The sequence below is a fragment of the Podarcis cretensis genome (genome assembly GCF_951804945.1).
Source record: "Podarcis cretensis genome assembly, chromosome: 12".
Classification (NCBI taxonomy): Eukaryota; Metazoa; Chordata; class Lepidosauria; order Squamata; family Lacertidae; genus Podarcis; species Podarcis cretensis.
The window spans coordinates 26,182,968-26,204,607 of NC_137181.1; the positions used below are offsets into that span (position 1 = coordinate 26,182,968).

Here is a 21,640-nt window from a genome sequence, read left to right on the forward strand (position 1 = left end):
TATGGTGTAGATGACTTCCTGATTTCAATAGACAGGGGCTTCCAAAGTATAGGTCGTCCAGATGCGTGACTGGTATTATGTGATACATGGTGCAGTGCCAGTTCCGCAGATTGAGTTGGTCACAACGGCATTTATAGGGTAAGGCAATCTCACAGATAAACTGGTCACAAAGTTGTTATGGGCTTTATATACTTGGACTTCACCCGGCAGCAGATTAGAAACCAGTTGAGCACAGGTGCTATATGCTAGCAAAGTCTCACTCCAATCAGCAATTGTGCCACAGCATTCTGCACTAACTGCAGCTTCCGGAACGAGCACAATTTTTTTACGCGGATTAATCAAGCCAGTAACAGAATTAAAATGTGGTTTTCTGTTGAAGAAAATACATCAGCCACGTATTAAATAGATATACTCACTCTATAAGACGAGTATTCAATTCCCCGACATCATTTACATCGAACCATCCAATTTCTTGCCGCATGACGGCATGGAAAAAGTGTTGCCTAATTCTCTTGATCTGGCGGCCGGCTGCCAGTGTCCAGCATGCAATGTGAGCATAGGCAGCAATAAGGACAGCAGCTCCTATTCCTGAGTAATAGTATGAATGTCTGAAAGCACAATGTTGCAGAGGCAAGTTCAAGAAGGGCACCCGTGCAAGACTTTAGCATCACAAAATGGTCTTTGGGAAGAATCTTTTTCATTTGTGAGTATAAAATACATTCAATATGCACAGCTAAAATGGTTGTCTCAATGCTGGAGCCCATTGCAATCTAGTCCAGCATCTCCTCCTGCCCCCTGTGGCTAACTAAAGTGCCTGTGGGAATTCCACAAGCAGGACAGGGAAGTGATAGTTTTATTATCTATTATTAATTATTATTATTATTTTATTATTTACATTTACTGTACATTTTCCTCCATGGTTCTCCTCTTCCCCCCATTTCCTCCCCGTGAGGTAGGTTAGGCTAAGAGATGGTGGCTGGCCCAAGGTCACCCAGTAAGCTTCACGGCTGAGTGGGAATTTGAACCCTTGTCTCCAGCACTCTTAACCATCACACCATTCTGGCTCTCTGAAGCTGGGACTCACCAGCTGGTATTCTGATATTGGAGATAACACTGTCATTCACTCACGACTAGAGCCATTGCTAACGTGATCTCCCATGAATTTCTCCAATTCCCTTTCCGTGCCATTTGAGGCTGAGTTTGCCAACTATCAGTGCGAACCTAATCATGCCTACTCAGAATTAAGTCCTATTGAATTCAGTGGGGTTCAGGTAAATAGGATTGCAGTTTTAATCATGACATTTTATGGTAGCAGTTTCCATAGTTTAAATGTGTGTTAATTGAAGATGTACTTCCAAGGCTGGCTCCAGAAGGGGGCAAAAGGGAGTAAACCCCTCTCCAAACAAGAAGCTTGCCCCCTCTCCCCCCGCCCTCATGTCATTAACTGTTACTTTCCTTTCAGTGATCTTAGCTTGTTGCACTAAGAGGCAAAGGAGAAGGGTGGGGAGTTGGAGGTGTAAATGATTATGAGACTTTGAAAAGCTGGTATCACTGACTACCAGCAATACCATGGTTGTTGAATTAATTATCATCATTGTTAATTACCGGAAGCTAAATAGCTTTAATTGGAAATTGAATAAATGTACAATTAATTGTTATCATTCCGAATTTTATTGTACTATTTTATTGTGCTAGTGGGTCATTATATTTTGAATAATGCTTTTTTATAGGGTAGAGTAGGGGGGCACTAGAGTTGAGTTTATGGAACCAAGTTGGGGGGGCGCCCTTTAAAACAATACCTTTGTTGCAGTGGCATAGCATAGGTTGCCGGCTCCTGGGGCAGGCAGGAGGCACCAGCCCAGCCCTCACTGCCAATGCCACCAGGGCAATCCCACCCCCAAAGCAGCAAAGCAGGGCTATGCTGACCCGCTTGCCCGCATGCACAGGGGGAGCTCAAGAGGCTGACGTGGCCCTTGGTGGGCAGAGAGAAGCAATGGGGTCATGGGGGGGGGGTTGCCTGGTTCGCATTGCCTCAAGAACTTTGCTCCCGGGGCCATGGCACCCCTGTTTAGGAATACATAAATAACAGGGTATAAATCCTGAAGCAGCTGAGGTGCAAGACAGCAAGAGTTCATTGTAGTGAGATGTCCTCATTGAAAGGTGAGGTTTTGACAGAGCATGTGAAGGAAATGGCATGCCTACTTAACACGTACAGTGACAACCCTACACATTTTTCAACTCTAGTCTTTTGTGTTTGTGAAATCACTTGGGCTTTTCTTTTCTTTTTTCTCCTATCATAGGAGACATAATTTATTGCGCTTGCAATGATAAATTGGTTTCAGAAGCAAACAAGTTCAGGCTTTCATCCAGGATGCATTCTGCCCTTTGTACATATGGGCTGGGCCTTCAAGAGGCCAAAGTTTCAACTATGTATACGAAATGAGTTATGCCACATTAGCATTAAGGCTTGTATTCGCATTCATAACCAAGGTCACAAGGTAACTGGAAGGGAGAGGGCGAAAGGCAAAAAGGGAGAAGAAATGGGAAAGGAGAGCTTAATAGGCTTTAACTGTTTTACATGTTACTCCAGCCATGTGGAAAACATCCCTGAGACAGTGCTCAACATGGGAATCATAATATATATAAATAAATATGATTACCAAACTATGTTCTGTGACCATACTGGAGTTCTCTTGGCTGGTAGCGGCATTTTTCTGCACAGGAATGTTTACCTCCCACCATTCTGGCTGACTGAACCACACCCACGCAGGCATGGTTCTCAAGACTGCAGTACAGTCATAAAGGTCTACCAGGGATGGCCCTACCATTAGGTGGAGTGAGGCTGTTGCCTCAAGCAACAAATGCAAGGAATGGGAGCCAATGGCAGTGAGGTACTGAAAGGGGTCAGAGTTGTAAGTACCATCTGGCCTGCTCAATACTCCTTATGCTAGCCTGTTGTCCACAGGTGTGGTAGAAGGTGCTTTCTTGTTGCCAGTGTATCAGTCTAGTCAACTTGTATTCATGGATCTAGCTAACTTCTATTCATGGATGAAGGGGATGAAGGGCACTGCTGCCACAGACAGCAAAATATCTGAGGGTCAGCCCGATTCCTTCAAGCAACTGTTAAGATTTTTTGATATCTGTTAAACATATTCAGACCACAAGCTGACTTTCAGACTACTGCCATACTGTATCCAGGCTCACACCACCTGCCTTGTTATATTAAGGGACATCTGAGATACGGAACAAAATACCGGTATATGTAATGATCAAAATGCCTTAAAAAATAAAATAAAAAGGTACCTTGTCATTTGCTGTTGGAGGGTTTCAGAAATATTAGGGAGAGATCCATTACCTAACCGAAAGGAAATGGGGGGAAAGGTTTAGTGATTATTATTAAAGATAGCACTATCACACGACCAACTCATTTTTGCTCGTTGTTTGGTGCAGCTCAACCTATTTCCCATCCATGACAGACCATGATCAGAGCTACACTTCTCAGTCACTTTACTGTTAGGACCTCAAAACAGTTGCAAAGCCCCACTGATGTCTTTTGCTCATATCTGGGTGAATGTCTTTGGCTGCCCTCCTTTCTGGCTCTTCCCTCTCCTCCTCCTGGAAACTGATTTACTTTTTCTAGCTGAATGTGAATGTAAGGTCCTTTTGAGGGGGGAAAAAATGAATTTGATATATCCTCTCAGTCATCATTGTCACCTTGGCAGCTTCTACGGTTAATTTATCAGGAGCATTATTTCAAACACTGCACAACTTCGGCTACTGTATTTTCTAATCCCATAGTGAAGGGGCTCCTAGCCTACTTGGACACCTGGGCACATTGGGAATTCCCCCCAGAAAACTGTTATGGGCACCACAAAACAGCCATTTCACCACAGAAAAACAGGTGGCGCTCAAAACTTTCCACACCCCCAAAAAACCACCACCACCACCAACAAGCACCCCAAAACAAATCAAACAGAGAGAGAAAAGTAAGCAACACCCCTCAACCCACCCTAATTGGAAGTGGCTGGAAATCTTAGCATTAATGGGGAGGGGTTCCTCAAACCAGCATGGTGCCCATCGTCACCATGTTAGAAACCCCAAACATAGTGAAATCCCACGGTTCCTATTCTGCAGTGCTTTTCCTTGAAACCAAGACAGCATGGTTTCCAAAGGAAGAGGCTGGTTGAGTCAAAGAACTGTAAGTCCAGCTAGACTTACAGCTAGACAGCTATAAAGATAAGTGGTTTCAGGACATGGTGCAAAGGTACACAAAACAAACACCTTGCTGAAGCAAAGCAAGCCTGGGTCTGGTCAATGCCTGGATGGGGAGGCATCTAGGAACTCTATATAAGCCACCACGAGTTGCATGAGGATATAAAGGATATATATAATATGTATACACTTATCATTACAGGAACTGATTCATAAACAAGTAGGCACTAAATAAGCAGTGGTGTGTGTGTAACTAAGTAATGCTGTTTTTAAAAATAAAATAAAATAATGTAAGTTGGGTTAAATGCCTTCTTTAAAAAGCACTTTGAGCTTCTGTGTTGTTCTGCATCATTTACTTGAGTTATTAGGGCCCTCTAATTCAGTCTTTGCATTTAAATAACTAAAATAAATTTTTAAGACACTGTATTCAAGATTGCAAAGCAAGAACCTTGGACAGGTCATTTTTCAATGTAATTAACAGAGTTTGATCTTTTTTTTTTTAAAAGTTACATTTTCTAAAGGACTACAGATGAGAAAGAGAAATTAGGGTAAGTAACAAAGACCAAAATATGAGAAAAGAATACTAAATACGCCCCTAGATGCCACCTTTTCATTAAATCAGTGCAAATTATACTTCTTGTTTTCTTCAAGGGCTTTATTAACAGAATGCACACTAGTTCCATCTTCTCATTAAATCAATGCTAAAGATGCTGTTTCTTCCTTAAGAGCTTAATTAAGGGAATGACTGCTCCATCTCCCAGTAAACTCTCTTATGAGTTTGATATGAATAGACTTCAATTGAAAGCTATTAGCATTTTGGCTAGATATTCTCCTTGGAGAGAGGCTTCCAGGAAAACCAATATAATTCAAAAGACTCACTGTCCTAACAAAATAAACAGTTAGCTATATTAAGAAACAGCTTTTCACACCCCAGTATGGTATAAAAGAGAACAGTTTGTGCACACTTCTGCAGACTGTAGATTGCAGGACTTTGGAACAAGGGCACTTCTCTTTTATTTCAGGATACTGTATGTTGATTAAATACTTATATACAACCAAATAACAGGTTTTATTGACTACTGCAATGAATATGAGCTTAGTTTTGAAGGTGTTAGATATGTCATTCCCACGAAATAAATGGAGCATGCAGTCCAGTCTTCCATTTTTTTTATTTTTTTTAATAATATTTATTAAAAATTTTCCAGAATAAAAAGGAAAGATAGCAAGAAAGAAAGAAAAAACAAATATGATTTACACTTGGTTTCAGTGGCATCTTTCCCGGACTTCCCCCCCCTCCCTCTCTTGTATTCCATTTCCCTTAAATTGATTCCACAGATTCTTACCCCAAATTTTAAAACCTTATTTGTAATTTTAAATAATCCATTTATTCCAAATTAATTTATCTTATTTATCTTAATGAACCATTTCTCCTTATATTTTATATAATTCCCTAAGATCGACCCCATTTCCCTTCCACGAATTCCCCTATTTTCAAACAACAAACATGAAAAAAGTAAAGAAAGAAATAATATATAATTTTACAGCCTTTGGATTCCAAATCTCTCTCCCCCCCCCCATTCCCCGGTTCCAATCCCCAAAGTTCATCCATTGTCTACTGCCAGCCTGGTGTATCCACGTCTATATCTCAACTCCACTTTGCCGTCTTTTGATAGCTTTTAATTTCAGAAAGTCCAATCTCGAAAAAACTCTCAGAAAAAGTCATTGTTCTTCCATCCAGACCTCTATGTTTAAGAGTCTAACTTAAATTCTATTTCTTGGTCCTTTTAAAGTCTGGATGTTCCAAATACTCCGGCTTCAAATTTGGTCCAGCTCTTATTCCTCAGGTTGCTTTTTCCTGTTCTGCTGCAGAAACCTTCTAATTCAGAAACTTCTTGTTCTCCACAGAGGCTTTTGTTATTCAGGAACATAACTTACGTCAAGTCCCTTCCTTTCTTCAATAGATAAATCCATTGTCTCCTTTAGTATAGAAACCTCTGTAGACAAAATAATGCTTCGTTTTTGCAGCTTTCCCAAGAGATAACAGATCCTGCTCAAATTCATAGTATTTTTCCACTTGCTGCTACTGTTGCAATGTCCCAGCCTCCCTCTAGAGGGAATATGGTAACTTAATTTCTTTCAAAATCAGACCCAAAAGTCAAATAACTTGTTGCCTTTATTTCCAATAATTTATGTCCAAATTGTAACAAATCTAACCAGCAAAGCCATCATAACAAAGTCCTCTTTTATTTTCCTGCTTTGACAGCTACTTTGACAGCTGTCAAAGTTTCTGTGTCTCTTCACCAGTCTCTCATAGCGGATCGTTCCCGGTTCCCGGGGGGGGTTGCATTTTAGTTCCCACAAATCAGTCTTCTCCTCCAGCACAATTATTGTAATTTCCCTTCGTGAAGTTAAAATTTTTTTTCAGGTAAACAAGTTCATCTCTCGATCTTAGTTGTCAAATCCTTGCATTGAGCCATCTACAACAGGGGGGGCGGACTTCCTTTTTGTACTCCCCCCGCTCGCTCCAAATTCAAAGATCAAATTTCCATTTTAAGTCCAATCAATTTACTCACGGGTTGTTCCTTTTAGTCCAAATCCGAAATTTTCAAAGAAGAAGTCGTTGCTCTCCGCCGAATGGCATGCAGCTTCGCTGGGCAGGGGAAGCATTGGACTCACAGCACCACACCCCCCCGTCACCCACTCTGCAGCCTTTAAAAAGGCTCCTTCGCGGGTCGGGGGGCGCAAACGGTGCCCGCCGAGTCACCAAGTCCATGGGCATCTCCGCCCATGGTTTTTGAGGGTCCCCGCGTCGCCGACACGGCAGGACCCGACCCCTACCCAGCCGACTCCCTCCGGAGCTCAGAGGGAGTCCGCCATTTGGCGATGGCGCCGACCCGGAAGTCAGTCTTCCATTTTAATCAGACATTTGTTTAATCAAGTTCAATTAGACTTCTAAGCAAATGTGCATCCTTAGACATGCCCTAAAAATGTACCTAATGAAGTGTAGTTGTTCAGGGCAATTGATGAGCACCTGCCTTAAGAGCTTAACTACGTGCTCTTAACTATAAGTGTGATACTGTTTCTTATTTTGTAAAGTAGCCCATAGGCCATTTCCCATTTCCCCTTTCAATATGTCAAGCCAATCTTTAAGGGAAGAAAGCAGGGCAGGGAGTTTGCCTAGTCAGCAGTAACAGGTGGCAAGGTTAGACCAAGCCTGATGGTGCTAGCTGGGACTGATGGAAATTTCAGTACAAAAGACACAGAGGGGACACAGTTGTCGAAGGCTGGCCTAGACAGAACCAAAGAATGAGCTGAAGCAAGAATTTTTTGTTTCTTTTTCTCGGATGCAGCTGGGAAGTCAGAGACCTGAGGAAGCTGTTCTGGCTTCTCTTCCTTAGCAAATTATTTATTTTCTCCCAGTTTTATATCCAAAGTTGCCACGTTATAAAAAAAATTTAATAGAAAAAACAGAAACACACATTTACTATATGAAAACTTCAAAAATGATTGCTCCCTACACTTACTTGTAGGAAAATATTTTGCTGCATTAACAAAGCTGTCTGTCATGTCTCCGAAAACAATCATCATGAGAGGAAGGGAGGCTCCATGAAGGGCTGACATGACGGTGCCTAATATCATTAGCAACTTATCCAAGCAGTCAGCGTAACGAAACTGAAAACAAAAAAAAAATGCACACACATTGTTTTAAGTAAAGTGCATTTACAAAGCACATAAAACAAACATTTGATTGTGTCAGTATTTCACAGATAACACAAAATCACAAGAGAATTCTACTGATTTTTTTCCCATCCCTTCTCACTGGCATTAAATGAAGTACAGAACTGTGGCACTGTTCTACCTTGATCACAGTCCGACCATATGTCTCTGTTCCTGGTACCAGCATATATCCCACTCAGGAAACGGGCTCCCACAATATCAAGGACTGTTAAAATCTGGCCTGAAGGCGCTATCCACCAGCTGCAGGACTGTTTTGAGAGAACCAATTGGGATATTTTCGATCGTTCAGACCTGGAGGAGCACACGGCGGCAGTTCTGTGCTATATCAATCACTGCACAGACACTGTCACAGTAAATAAATCCATCCGGTTTTATCCCAATCAGAAACCCTGGATGAATAGAGAGGTCCAGTGCCTGTTGCGGGAAAGGAATAGGGCTTTCAGGTCGGGCGAGGTGCAGCTTTACAGTGTGGCAAGAGCAAACTTGAAGAGGGGTATTCGACGGGCAAAACTGGTCTATAGGCAGAGGATTGAGGATAATTTAAGGAGTAACAACACAAGACAGATGTGGCAGGGGATTCAGCATATTACCAACTACAAACCTAACCTTGGTGCTGTCGATGGTGACCCTTTGCTGGCGGAGGAGCTTAACTTTTTCTTTGCTCGCTTCGAGAAGGAGCCACCTGAGACGCCGGTATTACAGCCACCAGCCCATAGGGGCCCCTCATTCACTGTAGAGGAGCATGAGGTGAGACAGGTATTGAGGATGGTGAATCCGAGGAAGGCTGCTGGACCTGATGGCATCACGGGAAAGGTGTTGAAGGGCTGTGCGGATCAGCTGGCGAAGGTCTTTACTAAGATCTTCAACAAGTCCTTACACCAGTCTATTGTCCCACCCTGCCTGAAGTCGTCAACTATTGTTCCTCTGCCTAAAAAATCTACAATCAGTAGTTTGAACGACTACAGACCAGTTGCACTGACTCCAATCATCATGAAGTGTTTTGAGAAACTGGTGCGCCGTCATATAATTTCCTGTCTTCCATCAACTTTTGACAACTACCAGTTTGCATACAGGGCAAATAGATCCACGGAAGACGCTATCACTATCACTCTCCATGCTGCTCTGTCCCATCTGGAGCAGCCGGGGAGTTATGTGAGGCTGCTGTTTGTGGATTTTAGCTCTGCTTTTAACACTATCCTCCCCCATAGACTGGTGTCCAAGCTAGAGGCGATTGGACTCTCCAACTCCACCTGTCTCTGGGTTTTGGATTTTTTGTCAGAACGTTCTCAGAGGGTTAGAGTGGGGTCACATATGTCCACAGCCCTTAGCCTTAACACCGGCTCACCACAGGGTTGTGTGTTGAGTCCCCTGCTCTATACTCTCTATACGTATGATTGTACAGCCATCTATCCCAGCAACAAAATCATCAAGTTTGCTGATGACACTACGGTGGTGGGGCTCATTTCAGGAGGGGATGAGTCCGCCTATCGGGACGAGGTGGAGCGGCTTTGTGTTTGGTGTGGAGAGAACAATCTGGCTCTTAATACGGCTAAGACCAAGGAATTGGTGGTGGATTACAGGAAAAAAAAGGCGGACATTCAGCCCTTGTATATCAAAGGGGAACGGGTGGAGAGGGTGGCGGAATTCAGGTTTTTGGGAGTGACTATCGATCAGGGCATGACTTGGAGCGCAAATACCACTGCTCTGGTGAAGAAGGCCCAGCAGAGAATTTATTTCCTCAGACTTTTAAAGAAGAACAATCTGAGTGAGAGACTGCTGGTGTCCTTCTACCGAGGCTCCATAGAGAGCATTCTCACATACTGTATTTGTGCCTGGTTCTCCAGTTGTACAGCTAGGAAGAGGAAGGTGCTCCAGAAGGTCATAACCACAGCCCAAAGGATTATTGGTCATCCTCTCCCATCTTTGGAAGAACTGTACGGTTCCCGTTGTCTTAGGAAAGCAAACAACATCCTGCAGGATGCATCTCACCCGGGATACAGTCTGTTTGCACTACTGCCTTCTGGCAGGAGATATAGAAACATCAAGTCAAGGACAAATAGACTGAAAAATAGTTTCTATCCAAGAGCTGTGGCCTTTTTAAATGCTGTAACTCGATAGTGTGACCTGGGAGTTTGATGGGTGTGGGTGTGGGTGTGGCTGGAATGTGGTTTGTTTGGTTGTTGTTGTTGTTTTGCTTTTGTTGTTTTTAAGGGATGGCATCCAATTTCGTTGCACTTGTGCAATGTTGCACTTGTGTAATGACAATAAAGAATCTATCTATCTATCACTTGAGATCCTCTGATGGGGCACTCCTAGTAGTTCCCTGAGGTAGCTCAAATACAAGTTTTCCTATTGGTTGTGAACAAGTACTTTGGCAAGAGGATGAACACAACTAAAAATGGCCCAATGTAGTATGGGAGCTTTGGCATTCTGCTTTGTGCAGAAGATGTGCTGTTAAGATGCTGGTGGGGTGGTTATGTCCACGTCAGAAAATATCTAAACCATCTATGCTTTCGACAAATAGGAGAGACGGGCTGCTTGCTAAAACAGGGGCAGCGTCAGGCTCTCTTCCTCTTTGCAACCATCCAACGAGGCCAATATTTTGTTGGGCAAAATGTTCTTGCATTGCAGAGGGTTGAACTAGATGATCCTCATGGTCCTTTCCAACTCTATAATTTTGTGAGTCTAAAAGCAGGGGATTCCAGTGGTCAGCAGCACCCCCTCAGCTTCCCCTATTCAGACATTCAGATGGCATGCATCAATCTGTTTGCATAAATCAATGTGGATGCATTGCTGTTTACTGTATTGTTAATGAGCTAATTGTTGTTGTTTTTCTTGTGTTTTTATTATTAAAGAAAAGAATATGACCGCTCTTCAGGTTCCCTCCTCAGTCTCCTGTTCTCCAAGCTAAATCCCCAGTTTCGTCAAACTTTCTACATAGAACTAGCTTTCAACCCTGTCCTCCTCAGAACCCTTTCCAATGCATCCACACTGATTTCAAGGTGCAGAACTGAACGCAATACAGTAGTACCTTGGTTGTCAAACTTAATCAATTCTGGAAGTCCGTTCCAAAACCAAAGCATTCCAAAACCAAGGTGTGCTTTTCCATAGAAAGTACTGTAATGCAAAACGGATTAATCCGTTCCAGACTTTTAAAAACAACCCCTAAAACAGCAATTTAACATGAAATTTACTATCTAACAAGACCACTGATCCATAAAATGAAAGCAATAAAATAAATAAGACAGTATTGTAGATGATGAAAATTATCATCCACATAGTCACTAAAACAAATTAACAGAAAAAGCCTCAAAAACAAAAATGCAAAATAAATAGCAAAAACAAAAACACCAAACTTAATGCGTGCAGGCACCCTGGAAACAATAGCTGACAGTCGCACTGGACATCCGGCTTCCAAAAAAGTTCGAAAACCGGAACACTTCGCGTTTTCGGTGTTTGGGAACCAAGGCATTTGAGAACGAAAGCGTTTGAGAACCAAGGTACCGCTGTACTCGCGAAATAGGTCTGGCAAATAGTTGACTCAGTAGTTTGTTGGTGTTTGCGCTGCCTGATCTGACAAACGAACATCGCATAAATTTAATAACTGCAATTGCCAAACTGCACTCTACTCGTAACATAGTAGTGGGATTTAATTTTGGGAGGCTGAAGAATCTTGAGCTATTGATTTGCACCAGTTTAACAAATCAGTCTCTGGCATCAGGAAATGGGATGGGATAAAAACGAAGGCTTCCAGTACTATAGAGAGTTGAACAAATGCACATTTCTATGCAAATGAAATGTCGTTCTTTAGGGTTGATGTTTCCTAACATAAGCACCCTATGGATAGCAATCAGTCATACTTATGTCCTTACTCACCTAATATACATTTAATATTTGACACAATAGCCTAGTGCAAATATTATGCAGCCATTCACTGCCATATCCTTGCCTCTCCATGTAAACTATTTCTTTCTTCCGATAGCATTACATCATCAAGACTAACTATGCTATGTACACATTGTTTACTCTGCATATAGTGTGCTCCCACAACCGCTTTCGTACACATAAGGTTATTCACAACCAATATCACTCCTGTTGTTTCTAATAGAAATACTGTGATTTGATGTGTTTTCCCCCAAATGAGCTTCAATCCTAATTGAGAAAAAGAACAGCCTTGCTGTGTTTTAAGCATGCAATGTGCACACAGCCTTAATTTAACCATGAAGGCTTACCCTAATTAGTGTTTAACGGACTCTGCAGATCCTGGTTAAAGCTAACCATAGTTAACACTGGTCAAGATGTTACACTGTAGCACCCTGCTTGTGGTTAACGCTTAGCTGGAATGAAATATTCAACGCAGCAATAGAGAAATTAAAATAATAATTTATTTGTCAGACAAATAAATGAGAGGCACAATGGTATATGGTTACCAAGCTCTGGCCTGGCCTCCTGCCGTTATGGCCAGCACTTATATTTCCTTAATCCAGCCCCCTTGCTCCTCCTGTGGCTGCCTCTGTCCAATCAGCCTGGTTGAAATTCCTATTGGCTGTTTGCTAGAACCAATCACAAAAGATACACCCATTTCCTTTTGCCTTTTATGGGAAATAAAAAGCTATATATTCTTCTATCTATAAATGACAAATAAGTAGTCATATATCTTACATTTGTCTCAACAAGAAACCTTAATTACCAGCTCACCTCTTGCCCTCCTTGCCCTATTGCCCTCCAAAACAGATGATTAATAGTTTTAAATTTTTATCTTAAACAGATGTCAAGGATCTTGAGTTCACATCAACATTGAAAGATCTCCTTCTTTTGGAGGTCTTTAAACAAAGGCCTGACAACCATATGTGTGCTCTAATGATGTTTCCTGCTTGGCAGGGGGGCTGGGCTGATGGCCCCTGTGGTCTCTTCCAACTATATGAAATAAGAATCTAGCATAAGGATTTAACATTTCTTAGTTTCTAATTCCTTTGCATAATTACATTTAAGCCAATATATTTCATACATTATCATAGATAGCCTTTTTAGAAGAATAAACCTTCTCAAAGTAAAAAAGGAAGGAACATTTTAGTGTCTCAAAATAAAAATAGGAAGAAAACCTCTTCTTCTGTTTACACTCCCTTCTCCAGCCAAGCCAGTTGTTTTTCTATTTGCTCTTGGCCTTTTAACCTTAGGAAAATATGGCTCAAGTTTAATGGGAGGCACATGGTTTTATTTTACTATTTACCAAGTCTTAATTATGTTTTTTTCTCAGCATTTTTTATATTCTGTAATATGTAGGGTCAGTGTAACCTTGGCTCTCAGCCTGTAATTCCCTTTTTACGACTTTGAGAATTGTTTTCTGCTATAAATCAGGGGGCCCCCTTGTCCAGGAGGATAAACATCTTGCCAAAGTACTTAGGCAGCTGGTCTTCTGCCTGGCATGAAACATTTGAAAATCTTTAAGCTCTTTTTAAAATGCAGGCCCTGATCAAAAATATAAGCCTAAGTAAAATGCAGGCTATGATTAGATGCCTCAACACTGCACCACATAATTAATGCTGATAAGAGAATAAGGGGTGAAATTTGCACTTGAGGAAAAAAGAGGTGAGGCTACAGTTGATGTCTTATCTATTAAAAGATCACCAGTGCTACATCTGCAATGGGCCTGTAGAAGTGTGCATCAATTGAAGTACAGTACAATATACACATGGAACAGAGCTTACCATTGTAAATGGGCTGACCTTCTTAGGCTTCTCTTTGCTTGGCTTTTCTTTACTGTTGAACAAATAAAAAATAGCTTTGTGAGATTTCAGAGAAGAACCAAGTTTAACCGTTAACGATAAACAAAAACAAAATTTACCCTTGAAGGCATAAAAGCAAATTGCATTTGTTCTTGTGTGATGCATTTTGCAGCTATTTCTAAAGCCCCTTTTAAAATGTGTGTGCATGTAACATCTCTTAAGTCAGTCTCATATCACCACAAAATTATGGTCAGACACCAGTAAGAGCAGGCATTAAAATACAAAATCTAAAATCCCTTTCTGCTCCTCAGAATTGGCGGCTCTGTAATTTTGGGTTGACACAGGATTTCAAACTAGCACAGCAGGGCCTGCAACATTATACTAGGGTTGTGTATTCTCAGAGGGATTTAAGGCTTTCCCCAATTGAAACAGGTATCCATCAAAGCATCTGAACTGAATAGGTCTGCTCCTGAATCCTGGGATTGCACCAGAGCTTCTGAGATTTCAGAGGGCTCAGAGGACCATGTCATCGGTTTATTTGCATGTCATTTCTGCACAACATTTCCCCCCAAATTGGCTCAGAACATATCAAATGAACAGCAGTGGCAAGTCAAAAATTATACATTACAAGCATTCTACAAGGCATTCAACAAATATTTGCCCTAGTTAGTTTATACCAGGCTTCCTCAACCTCAGCCCTTCAGATGTTTTGAGACTGCAACATAGGCGCCGACTCCATGGGGCCTGAGGGGGCCTGAGCCCCCACAAAAATTCGTTTGGGGGGCTCCACCCCCCCAATAATTTAAGAAAATTATTAGTTATATTATGCTTTGTAAAATCACAAAATTATGTTGGTATTTTTTATTTTCCTTGTTTGACGATAGTTACCTTTTAAAATACATTCAGTAATGAGTTAAAACAAAGCCACTCCCGATCTAGAGAGGGGGTGGGGTTGCGGGCTCTCGACCCATCAACAATCTTGCGGGGCTGGCGTCAGCCCCGCGAGAAGCGGGGATTCCCCCTAGCTCATTAATATTCACCCCCCACGGCGGCAGCCAATCGGCTGCCGCAAAGGGCGGGCCCTCACAGGTTCACTTAAGGTCGGGGCAGCCCGGGGCTCGCCCCTTTCGTTCCCCCAGCAGCAGCGGTTTGGAGGTCTTGGGCCCCCCCAATATTTTTTATAAGTCGGTATGGGCCCCCGCCCCCCCCCCCAATATTTTTTATAAGTCGGCGCCCCTGGACTGCAATTCCCATCTTCCCTGACCACTGGTCCTGTTAGCTAGGGATCATGGGAGTTGTAGGCCAAAAACATCTGGAGGGCTGAGGTTGAGGAAGCCTGGTTTATAAATTTTAGATAGCAGCCATGTATCTCACTAGCACACACACCCTGCCCCAGATAATCTCATCTCTCAGTTTAGTTCTCATCTCTCATTTCTCCACTTCTCATCTGTGTTTTTCTTTTAGGCTGAACTTTACATATTTATATTATCGTATGTGTTTACAGCATCTGTTTTGCTATTTCAAACAAATCACGGTTTCCCATTACAGCTGTACGCAGAGGACAGCATGGTTTGTCCAAACCACAATGATTTAAACCAGGATTTGAAACCACAGTTTTGATCCTGGATTGCTATATTCTTATGTAACCTATTCAGACATAACAGGACCCCGAAATGTATTCCAAAGAGCAAAAGGAAGCTTTAAACATCTTCTCCTAGGGCAAAGAGGGGAAGGGAGAGCATGTGAGTCTCACTTGCTTGTTATAATTCTGAACCAGAGTTGTTTAGAATTATGAGCACATCCATGGCATATGCTTCAAGCAATCTTATACCGCTTTAGCAGGCATGACTTCACCCAAAGTACCCAGTAATTTGTTATGGGTACTGAGAGTTGTTAAGAGACCCCTTTAAGCTCCCATGACTCTTTGAGGGATGCCAAGACTGGTAAAGGGGTGAAGATCAAACCTCTCCATTCTTAAGGAAATCAGCCCTGAGTGCTCACTGGAAGGACAGATCCTGAAGCTGAGACTCCAATACTTTGGCCACCTCATGAGAAGAGAAGACTCCCTGGAAAAGACCCTGATGCTGGGAAAGATGGAGGGCACAAGAAGGGGACGACAGAGGACGAGATGGTTGGACAGTGTTCGCGAAGCTACAAACATGAGTCTGACCAAACTGCGGAAGGCAGTGGAAGACAGGAGTGCCTGGCGTGCTCTGGTCCATGGGGTCACGAAGAGTTGGACATGACTAAACGACTAAACAACAACAATAATAAATGTATAGTGTGGATGTGACTATTTATGAACTGATCCAAACACATCTAATCAGTTTCCCCTCCATTTGATATATAGAAATAGAAAAGAAAATGTGTGTGAGAGGAGGGATCAGGGAGGCCTCCTTTCTAGCATACTGAGGTGTTGATGGTCCAGCCCTACTGGAATCAACGAAGCAGGGAGACCATGCTGAAGATGCCAGGTCACTCAGCCTTGCAGAGGATAAGGTGGGGCTCGAGGGGCTTTGGGTGTGGATTCCAGCCATGGAGAAAGGGAAATGAAGGGGAATATGTGAGTGAGTGGAACTGAGGAGGAATAAGCAGAAGCCCTGGAAGTAAATAGGGTGAGGAAACGAGGGAAATTAACAGCAGCTGAGAGCAAGATGCTGACCATGATAGGAATAAGGGGAAACAGCATCACCTGTGGTAAATTCAGAGGTTACAGCTGAAAAAAAAAAAAGGAAATGGCAAATACCACCAGAGAAGGAGGAAACAGGGAAGAGAGGAAGGAGGGGCCCCAAGTCTGGGGCATACTACCTCAGCAATGGACTAAGTAGCAAAAGCATAACAAAGCCACCCTAAGAGGGTGTCTGGAAATGAGAAGAGCCCAAAACATTAGAGGGCACTGGGGCTCTTAAGGCATTTGGGACCCACAAGAAAGTGAGAAGGGAACCTTCACAGCACAATCCTTACTCGCCTGCAGGCTTGGCAATTTGTCCTTGATTTCACCTCCCACACAAAACTAGACATGAAGCTTCCTAAAAGGTTAAAATGAGCCGCTTTGCATTGCAACAAACACCCACATTATTTTTTTACTCTTAGAACACAATAGAGCAACATAATTGACGTGTGATGTCCTGTCTCCCGGCAGGTTTGTGTTTCTAAGAGCTAGACAGTATCACTAGACAGTAATGCAGCAGGTGAAGCTTTCTCCTAGCAGTTAGCGGCAATGATGGGATAAGGTTCAACTGCCGAACTTCTGCCTATAAGCACCGATTATTATCTGTAAGGAGGGGGGATTAGTAAAATCTGAGCAAATTCATACATGGCTGGCAAAGTGCCAAATGTGGTTTCAAGCTTTCTGAATTAATCAAGATCCAGAATCGTAAATATATTTGTAATGCCCTAAGGCCTTGCCAAAAAGTAGTCAAAAAAGAACATACCAATGATTAAATATATAATGTCAGAACTGTTTCTAGGTTGTTGTATTTTTGAACAATGTTTATTTTTAAAAAACCAAAAAACCTTATACTTTTTACTTGGGATGGACAAATTAGTCAGTTCTGGTTCTCCGGTTCTCATTTATGATTTTTGCCTTTTTTAAAAAATGAAAATTTGTCAGCATCTTAGGATGTATTTCTCCTAATGTACACATTTTTTGTTGGGAGTTTTTCCTAATATAATACATTAGTGTATGTTATTTTCACCTATCTATGCCTTTAAAAGATTCTTCTATGGATTAGATTAGAAGGATGGAGAATTAGATTGTGAAATTCAGAGAAGTGTGAATTTCAAAAGATGCTTCACATACTGTTTTGGAAAATGCAGTTTGTTAAGTTTGCCTTTAAATATGAACAGGATTTAATTTCTACCCTAGCCTTAATTTTGACAAACAAACCATGTAATAACAGACAGACAGTAAAACTACCAAGATGACAATATATTATTCTACCATGTCTGCAGATCACAAATTAATGTCTAGATACACCAAAAGAGATACAGTATTAGATGTTGCTGGCTTCCCTAAAAACCAAGAGTCAGCCGGCAAATAACTTGAACAGACTAGTTGCATTTGAAAGGCTGTGTATAACTAGGTGATGAACAGGAAGCATTATGAAGCAAGTAAGACAAACTCATGGGCTGTAAATGCAGGAGAATACCCACCTTTTCCTTTCATCTTGAGAAGCATTATTTCTTTCAGCCATCTCTTCAAGCTTTCCGTTCATGTTTGCCTTTGCTTGGCTCTCTGATGCCATTTCTGCCTGATGAGCAAATGGAATCTTTCAGGAAATTAAATAACAAACCACTTTAGGTCTTAAAGAAACATGCAGCTAATGGGACTACAACATGCACGCACGCACGCACACACGCAAGCAAATGCTGCTTTTAAAACAAATGGACTTCTCCAAAAATAGCATTCAGAACAACCGGCCAGTAATTATTTTATATTAAATAAAATGCTACATTGGACAGCCTTCAGGTGGAGTAATATGAAATTCACCAGAGTAGTTTTTTTTAAAAAAAAACCTGTTGTGTTGTTTCATTTAAATTTGGGCATACATTAATATGGATTTTGGATTCCTGATTGAAATAGTTTTGTGGAATTAATTAGAGTGAAAAAAGGACCAAAGTACAGTTTTCTGTTTAATAGTTTGGCACTCTCACTCTCACTTTCACACACTCAGTCTCTGCTTTTTTAAAACACAGCATTTAAGTGTACATGATACACAAAACCAGTGCTTTTTTTAAATAAAAAAATATTTAGGGGTACTCTAATTTTGACTCAAGAAAATAACCATTTTATAGTTCAAATTGGGAAAAATAAACACAGTAAATGGACAAAAGTACAAAGATTCACAAAATGTTTAGGGGTATGCGTACCCCTGCATCCACCCAGAAAAAAAGAACTGCATAAAACTCAGAAAAAAGTAGAAAAATGCAGACTTACCAAAAGTTGGGGTTCTTCTTTCTTGTCTTTAATTCTTGAAATGTTGAGAAGCTATGAGTTGAAGTGAAATGGCCGGTGATGGGAGGTAGGTGATATGGCAAGTTACTGTTCTGTTACATAAAGCAGTGAGTGACAAGGCAAATGCTTGTTATAACAGATATTTGCAGGCAGTTCCTGCTCCCCTTGGACCTTGTCTACTCCCAGGGAGACTCCACCTCCTTCCAGACTTAATGTTTAACACAGTCAGAGCTGTCACTTAGGAACCTCTCTCACTCATAATTCCACATGAATAAAGAGCCCTTCCTGTTTTCATGATGCTTTATAAGGTCAGAATCTGCTTCCCAAAATATCAGTATCAACTACTATTTTCTTCTTTCTCATTTTTGGTAGTTTTAAAAGCACTCTCTAGTATTACAGAGCACAAACGGTAGAAGAATAGGTAAACTATTGGAGATAAAAAGACAGGAAATCTCAAAATGGGAGAGATGGAAATAATGTTTTAGGGAAGGGATTGAAGATTCCAGAAAGGGAGTAGTCAAAATATTGTGTAATAATAATAACATATACATACGATATACGATATTATATATATATATATATAATCTCCAATTTACTAATATAATTGACAATTCATCCCTAAGCATGTTTAAAGGGAAAGGTAAAGGGACCCCTGACCTTTAAGTCCAGTCGGGACGACCATGGGGTTGCGGCACTTGTCTCACTCTATAGGCCGAGGGAGCTGGTGTTTGTCCGCAGACAGCTTCTGGGTCATGTGGCCAGCATGACTAAGTTGCTTCTGGTGAACCAGAGCAGCGCACAGAAACGCCGTTTACCTTCCCGCTGAAGTGGTATCTACTTGCACTTTTGACGTGCTTTCAAACTGCTAGGTTGGCAGGAACAGGGACCGAGCAACAGGAGCTCACCCCGTTGCGGAGATTCGAACTGCTGACCTTCTGATCAGCAAGCCCTAGCATGTTTACTTAGAACTATATTTCCTAGCACTAGCTGGACCTGAAGGGAGTTGGAATCCAAAGCATCTGGAGAACACCAGCTGGGCAAAATCTGCCACAGTAAGTTTGTTTCACAGGGGTCAGCAAATTTTTTCAGCAGGGGGCTGGTCCACTGTCCCTCAGGCCTTGTGGGGGACTGGACCCACCCTCTCCCAAAAGGGGCAAGAGTGCCCCTGCCCACAGCAAGAGTGCCCAGTGCACACACACACACACACACACACACACACACCGCGCCGCCACTCATGGCATCTCCTGCTCTGCTCTGTCTCCGCTTTGGGAGACAAGAAAGCTGAACTTTTTGACGCGGCGCTCGTTGTCAGAGCTGCCGCTGCGGCCGCCCGACAAGCTCCGTGTATCCATCTTGTTTGCCACAGCGTCCGACACCGCCTCATCTTTGGCAGCATCGTCGTCATCATCCTCTGCCTCAGCCAGGCGTCTGTGGGGCGCAGAGCCCATGCTGCTGGCCTGGGCAATGGAGGCAGCCTCCCCGCTGCCGCCGCTTCCTCCCACTCAGCTCTTGGCCATACATGGCCGTCTCAGCGGGAAGGAAGGGGCATCGCCAAGTGGCATCCGCGGCTTCGGATTAGCTGCAGGAGCTTCCTGCAGTCAATCCAAAAATGACGTCACGTGCATGCGCGGTGTTGAGTTGTGGGTGAACATATCAGACGACACAGCGATTCTTCAAACAGCTCTTCTTTATTCAGATGCCAGAACAGAACTGAACTGAAGGGCTCAGTCAGCCTGCTTATATAGAACTCCAGTACCTTGTTACTGTAACAACTTTCTAAAACTATCCAATCACTGAACTTCACTTTCGATCCTTCATTTGCATAACTATCTACAGTATCCCCCTGCTGGCCCAGGGTGAGAACTTCAGTACATAACACGCGGAAGTGGCAAAACACGAGCCACACACACGCAGATATGCCGTCACTTCTTACATTCTATAACAATAATATAATAATAATTTATTATTTATACCCCGCCCATCTGGCTGAGTTTCCCCAGCCACTCTGGGCGGCTCCCAATCAGTGTTAAAAACAGTACAGCATTACATATTAAAAACTTCCCTGAACAGGGCTGCCTTAAGATGTCTTCTGAATGTCAGGTAATTCTTTATCTCTTTGACATCTGATGGGAGGGCGTTCCACAGGGCGGGCGCCACTACCGAGAAGGCCCTCTGTCTGGTTCCCTGTAGCCTCACTTCTCGCAATGAGGGAACCGTCAGAAGGCCCTCGGCGCTGGATCTCAGTGTCCGGGCTGAACGATGGGGGTGGAGATGCTCCTTTTTTTTTTTTAAAAAATAATTTTTATTCATTTTTCAGATAGATAACAAAAACAATACAAAACAGTATAATTTCAATCTCATCATTTCATACCCTTCTTTCTTTTGACTTCCCCATACCTCCCCATCCCTGCATCCTTGTTTAATAGTTCTTTAGCAACCCTTAGGTCCATTATCTTAATTCCCTTTCATAAAGATTCCTTTAGTTTTTTTGATTACTGCTGCAATTCTTTACCTCTTACCCCCTGACATCTTAACATTCCTCAATTTTACAATTATTTTTAAGATATATTTTAAATTTCTTCCAGTCCTCTTCCACTGTCTCTTTCCCCTGGTCATGGATTCTGCCCGTCATCTCGGCCAGTCCCATAAAGTCAATCACCTTTGTTTGCCATTCTTCCAGAGTAGGTAGTTCTTGCGTCTTCCAATACTTTGCCAGTAGAATTCTTGCTGCTGTAGTGGCATACATAAAAAAATTCCTGTCCTTCCTTAACACCACTTGGCCAGCCATGCCCAAGAGGAAAGCCTCTGGTTTCTTAGGAAATGTCCACTTAAGGACCTTCTTAATTTCATTATAGATCATTTCCCAGAAAGCTTTAACCTTTGGGCAGGTCCACCAAAGGTGGTAGAAAGTGCCTTCAGTCTCATTACATTTCCAACACTTATTATTAGGCAAGTGATAAATTTTTGCAAGCTTGACTGGGGTCATGTACCACCGATAGATCATTTT

The 21,640-nt window shown here is 42.2% G+C and overlaps 1 protein-coding gene across 1 annotated transcript in view; it reads right to left on the minus strand.

The window, feature by feature from the left end:
* The window catches only part of ABCB1 (ATP binding cassette subfamily B member 1), a 63,898-nt gene extending 45,038 nt beyond the window's left edge, over positions 1-18,860 (minus strand). Inside the window, exons 1-6 of the mRNA XM_079948270.1 lie at positions 18,616-18,860; positions 17,832-17,947; positions 13,659-13,710; positions 7,737-7,884; positions 3,304-3,355; positions 417-608 (exon numbers count right to left, since the gene is read on the minus strand). Of these exons, the coding sequence (XP_079804396.1) occupies positions 417-608; positions 3,304-3,355; positions 7,737-7,884; positions 13,659-13,710; positions 17,832-17,923 (536 nt within the window). The 5' untranslated portion in view covers positions 17,924-17,947; positions 18,616-18,860. The remainder of the gene's footprint in view (positions 1-416; positions 609-3,303; positions 3,356-7,736; positions 7,885-13,658; positions 13,711-17,831; positions 17,948-18,615) is intronic.
* Positions 18,861-21,640: the final 2,780 nt, after the last annotated feature.